We start from the raw sequence: 5,882 nt of genomic DNA on the forward strand, positions 1-5,882 counted from the left end.
TAGACTAACCCCAGGCCACTTCACCTGGAAAAGACACGGCATGAATGCTGCAGGCCCTGCCTAAGTTCCTCCTCGCTTGCTTTGCCCTTCGAGACTCGACTTCCATGTGCAAAAACCGGAGCAGGCTGTTCTTCTTCACCAGAATGAAGCGTGTGGCCAGCGAGCTCTTGTTTATTCGTGCAGCATCCAAGTCCCCTTCCTCAGAGAGCTGCTGGCCAACCTCTTCCCAGAAATCACCCCGTGAGCAGACACACACAACTGGTGGCCTTTTCAGCCAGCCACTCCCCAGACATTCCTTCCCCTTCCCCTGCCAGACCAGCCTGCCCCGTCTTGGTTCGGAAGCATCACAGACCTGTGAGCATTTCACATCATTTACATTCAATTTTCTTCAGAATCCAGCTATCTTGGCCTGCCTGTATCTCTTGTGCAGAACACTGGCCTCCAACTCCAGTCCTGTTCCCCCGCAGCCTCAAAACAACCGCGGGCATGTGTTCAAAGATTATAGGCAAAGCTGGTAGCACAGGCTGGGTTTCAGAATACCAGACCCATCCTGTCACAAGCACGTGCTTTTAGGCCGAGCTTGCCAAACTTGAACCACTGGAGTGAAATTTTTGGTAAGTTCCAGCTGATACAGCTCAGTCATTCCAAGAAAAAGATTCGAGAACATATTTTTCGCTTGTAACCACTCTGAGAGGCTGTAGCACCCCTGTGCTTCAGGGGAGGGATCTACAATCAGGAAGGGAACATCACCCCTCAAACTGGGATTGCTTATTTGCTCTTCCCACCAAATCTACCCAAACTTAAGTGAATCTCTGAAGGTGCTTATATAGCACAAGTACATGTCAAAGCTAACTTACGACTACCAAGAAACCATCGTTTGGCTGCTTTTTAGTTTTTAAGAGCTCGATTTCGTAACACCAGCAGTTTAAGCACAGTGTCCTTAAACTGAATTCCACAGTAACCGCACTGAGGACACTAAGGTGAAGATCTACAATGGAACAGCTGAGCCAAGACCCAATTTGTTTCCACTAGTGACACACCACAACAATCACCTGACAGGACCGGAAAAAGAAAACCACCTCCGTCCGCTTTCCCTTTTAAGCATGGTGCTTAAAAGTGCAGGCAGGAGAGCAGATCCTCACACTGAAGACCTCGAAGCCGAGCCTGCGGATGTCAGAGCTGTCGGAGTACCAGGAGAGAGGGGCCCAGCTCACCAGAGTCTGCGTTCAGACGTGCCCCCTGCTCCGATGTGCTGAGCCCGTCCGAATAGTCCTGCACGGAGCTTTCCTTTGTCTCTCGGCCTGCCTGCCCTTCAGGAGCTTTGCTGGAGATTGCCTCCAGCAGCTTCTCCTGCTTCTGGATGAAGGACTCCATAGCAGCCAGTGACAGGGTGCCAGGGACCTACAAAAAACACCTGAGTATTAGTGGTTGAACAGATATACGTAGGTATTTATCACCCGGGCAGCTTCCTACCACCTGGTTTACACCTTGTTGTAGCCAGTAGCACAAGTGAGGCTGCGTAATGCTTTTCTGGAAACACCTGGCATGTGGGAATAAGGCTGCAGCAGCCACAACTTCAGTGCACATGGATTGGTCCAAGCCAGCACCCAAACAGGGCAATGGTTACGTTCATGAAAAAATAGAAAGAGAGACGAACTTACAGCACTGCCCTCCCTGATAGAGTACACAATCTTGTCGTGGGCTTCGCTCACGCTCAGCACCGGAGTGATTTTACTGGATGAGAACCTTAGCCTGGACCTGGAAAAGGAAAGACACACCACAGTCAGCGTTTTCTCCACATGCTGTAAGCAACGAGTTTCCCAGCCTCGGCCAAGAACCTGGACCAACCATCTTTGTCGAGTGTCACATCCAAGCTAAGAAGCCTGATTAGACCTCTGAAGTGGTTCAAAAAAATGTCTGTCTCCAGGATAACTAAGAGGTGGCAGCAAAACCACGCAACAAAAGCATTAAAGTGCTTTTCCTTGACTACACAGGGGCCTAGCCAAGGCTTCCTAACACCCACCACACAGATACACCTTGTCCAGCAGGTGTGGCACATCTAAGCCGACGTGCAGGCGGAGGCATATCTGCTCAGGAAGGTATAAGCATCACAACATACACAGCAAAGCGCTCAAAAAAGCCTCTGAGACGAAATATACTCAACAGGACTGTGAAATCCAATTATGAACACGCACAGGCAGAAAGGAGGATATAAAAAGGGGCTCAGGGTTGTGAGACAAATGGTAAAATAACCTGCTAATCTTTAAGGAATGCCAAGATGCTCTAAAACTTGTACTTTTTTGGATTGTCTTTTTGTCTGAAGCAGTTTTTTTTCTAGCTTTTTCTGAGAGAAAAATAAAAAGGCCATACTTGTTCAGAAGCCTTCTCCCTCCTTCTCTCAGAGAAGACTTGCTCACGAGCGCAACAGGACTCCTCACTGCCGGCACCACCATATAAACACTTTGTGAGCAACATTCATGCAATGACCTTAAACACTACTCCTAAATAAATATTCAAATGTTTACTGGGCAAGGCAGCCCAGCACTGTGTGAAACACAAGGAGAAGGCAGGAGTGAACCTTCAGGTAGACAATTTAGAGCTGTACTTTGTGTATAGGTCACACACATGTTTAAGGTAAAAAAAGCTCCAGAAGCATCAACATCTTTATCAGCAAATGCCACAACCTCACAGCTCCCTCAGGAAAAAAGCCACCTACTGGGAAAGCCTGAGCATTCCTAGAAAATCCTTTATTCAAACAGGAACTCGAACAGCCTCGCTCAGCATGTCAAAGAGAAAATAATTAGCCTGAGTATGAACAGCAAAGTACTACCCACAACAGGTAAAGCAGCAAGTCAGTACCTCCCCACAATGGATTTGGTTTTTGTAGGAAGTCCCAGTTCTGCACAAAGCAGAGGGGAAGCTGAAGGAGCCCTTACTTGTTGGCCTTCTTCCCATCTGTCTGAGATTTCCCATCCACTTCAGACTCGCTGAGATCCTCCGTGGGACTCTGTGGCTCTGACCTGGGGAACGCCGTCTTCAAGGTGTCCACGATGGCATTGACAACAATCTGCAAAAGCCAGCGGTGCCATCAGTTCCTGACCATACCCCTACTCCTCGAACAGGAATTAAGTTCTCAGACTTGTGCTCTATTTCCCACAATAACCCTCAGGCTCTTTGAAATGAGCTCCGAATCTTCCTTGCTTTCTGGGCAAGCTGAGCCCAGCTACACAAGTTTTTTGTAGACACTGAAGCCCCAGAGGCACATCAAGGTGCACTTGCAAGTGGATCAGAAAACCTGTTTCCCACTCGTCTACCTTGTCTATCCTGGAGACAACGAAAGGCTTCTTGACGAACGCGATCCTTGCATCAGTGTTCAGGGCAAGAAACTCCTGCACTTCCTCACTGTTTGCAATCTCAGGCACCGCACACAGTTGCTGCAAGGGAAGACTCAGCTTTAGGTCTTTTTTTTGAGTCAACATCCTGGCTTGGTGGTGTAAAGAGCAGGTGGAACAGATCTGATGTGCTCCACTGACCGCACAGAGCTGTCCCAAGCACTGCCTTCTAGCTCACAGGGGTACACAAGCAAGGATCTCACCTTCAAGAAAGATTCTAGCAGACTTTTTCTGGCTTCCACTTTATCGCTGTCCATGTTTCCAAACGGGAGATCAGGGAAGAGTTTCTTTGGGCCTTTGATATCTACAAACCAAACAAACCCATTAGGAAGCTCAACTTAACGGCAACGGTTTTACTAAAATCTTGATGTTCTGGTGTCAGCTTGAGATAACACACCTCAAACCAGGCAGGCTGAAATCCAGACAGAATTTGTGTTCTACTGGTATCATATCATCAGTGCTTTTAACACTGAAGAGAACACCAGTTTAACACAAGGACTCACCCGAAGAGCCCAAAAATTCTCAACAAAGCAGTTCTACACCCAAAACCCTAGCTCTGTCAAAACCACTTCTGTGCAGTTTTATACATAAGCAGCATTAGAAAATAAATTGAGGCGGATTTTTTGAAGAGGTGACACATACAACACCTAACTTTTTGTACATAAACAAGACACTTGCAGATTCCAGTATTTCTATTCATCACTACGGTGTAAAAATACATGAGCAAACATTGTCATCTAAATATCAACAAGCATGTTTTGGAACACTGGAATACTCTGCCAAAATAAAGCTTTTCTCTGGCCATCTCTGCGCAGATCAAGGACAAGGGCATCACCCGCAGCCCAAAATCCAGAGCCACGGAGGCAGGGCACGATGCCACCAGAGCAGAGGAGCAGTACGGTGAGAGGGAGAAGGAATTTCCCAGGAAGCTAACGGAGACACTCACTTTTCAGGAACTTGCGAAGCTCCGGTTTCTCCTCCAGCCTGGTCTGGAGGTTGAGGAACTCCCGGTAACGGCGGTTCACGGTGTGGTAAGCCATTTGCTGGAGGCTGCCCGCATTCTCACCCTCCAAGGCTGTCTCATACTGAGGAGGAAGGCAACAGTCAAAGATCCTTGCAGACACCAAAACAATCCTGAGGGTGCTGGGGTGTCTGTTGGCCCCACAGTCCCCAGATCCCACAGGGTTCCATCCAGCAATTCCTCAGATTGACCCTTCCCCAAAGAACATCGGCTGCAGAGCACACAAACCCCTCACAATGAAGGGAATGGTGAAAGCGAACACACCAAACACTCAACCAGCCCCACACGACCTCTGGCCATGAGTGGAAGCCCCTACCCCGCACCCAAACAGCAAAAGGAGAAGCCAGTGTGCCTGACGTTCCCCACTGACACATCAGACGTGTTGTTGGGCCACACATAGAGCAAGTGCTCATCCCCACACAGCAGCCCGTGCTCCCCTGCCAGGGCAAGGGGCCTCAGAAAAGGGGTGACCACCAAGGAAACATTTACCTTAACAGTGTACAGGGTGTAGGGGTGGAAGCCAGTCCCGCTGTGCTCTCGTGCAGTGATGGTCCCAGTTATCCTCAAGTTCTGGATGACGACCGGCCCGTCAGGGCTGCTGAGGGGCTCAAAGTGGAAGGAGCTGACCAAAGCTGTTGGGGAGGAGGAGAGCAGGGGCAGAGCCTGCCCAGGGTCCGGTGAGCTCTGTGGTAACCCCTCTCCTGTCCCCAGCTCTTTCCCCAAGCTGGAGGGCCTCTGTGAGGAGGACTTCCTTGGGACAGCTGAGCTCTCCTCTTCCCTCTCAGCTGCTGGGTCGATCTGGATGTCAGGGCAGGAGCTCAGGGCAATAGCTGAGGTGGGAAGGAGGCCAGCATCCAAGGGGGTGGCAGTACCCTCCTCCAGGTCCCCCATGCCATCTTCCAAAGCGGCTGGTCCCTCTAGCACAGCAGAAGTGTCCTGGAGAGATTCATCAAGGAACTCCCCCGTGGGTGATGGGGCCAGTAGGTCCACGTCCTGGCCCGCATCGGGCACAGGGGACTCCAGCTCCAAATCCTCACAGGGGAAGAGGGAGCCCAGGGCTCGTGGGCGGAGGAAAGACTCTTCTGGGTGGCACAGCCTGCTCGCCACATCCTCTCCCTCCTCGCCAGCAGCCCCTGCCTCTCTTCTGGGCAGCTCTGAAGCTCTTGGGGAGGGAGGTAGCCCAGCAGGGGTAGAGTCTGTCTGCACCTTCACAGGTAAACAATCAGGCACCAGGGGTGCAGGGGGTAGCTTCTCACCCCTGGGCTTCTTGGAGAAAGCCCCAATGAGCAGTAAGTTGATCCAGTCAGGATCAGCCATCTTCCTGACGGCCGGCAGCAGCACATTGCAGGCAACCAGCTCCACCACCACGAAGCGTCCTGTCCGTGTCTCCAGGTGCGGCCGAGGCACCAGCGCCCGCAGCAGCATCTCCACAGCAGCCCTGGTGTACGCTACCTCAGCTGCTGGGCTGC

At 50.9% G+C, this 5,882-nt stretch overlaps 1 protein-coding gene across 1 annotated transcript in view; it reads right to left on the reverse strand.

Moving 5' to 3' along the window:
* Positions 1–5,882, reverse strand: part of SNX19 (sorting nexin 19) — a gene marked incomplete at its 5' end in the record, with an annotated part of 17,370 nt that overhangs the window by 11,049 nt on the left and 439 nt on the right. Inside the window, 7 exons of the mRNA XM_009878367.1 lie at positions 1,233–1,401; positions 1,662–1,758; positions 2,937–3,067; positions 3,315–3,434; positions 3,596–3,696; positions 4,339–4,477; positions 4,903–5,878. Of these exons, the coding sequence (XP_009876669.1) occupies positions 1,233–1,401; positions 1,662–1,758; positions 2,937–3,067; positions 3,315–3,434; positions 3,596–3,696; positions 4,339–4,477; positions 4,903–5,878 (1,733 nt within the window). The remainder of the gene's footprint in view (positions 1–1,232; positions 1,402–1,661; positions 1,759–2,936; positions 3,068–3,314; positions 3,435–3,595; positions 3,697–4,338; positions 4,478–4,902; positions 5,879–5,882) is intronic.

Source organism: Apaloderma vittatum, unplaced genomic scaffold (assembly GCF_000703405.1).
Source record: "Apaloderma vittatum isolate BGI_N311 unplaced genomic scaffold, ASM70340v1 scaffold5521, whole genome shotgun sequence".
NCBI lineage: Eukaryota > Metazoa > Chordata > Aves > Trogoniformes > Trogonidae > Apaloderma > Apaloderma vittatum.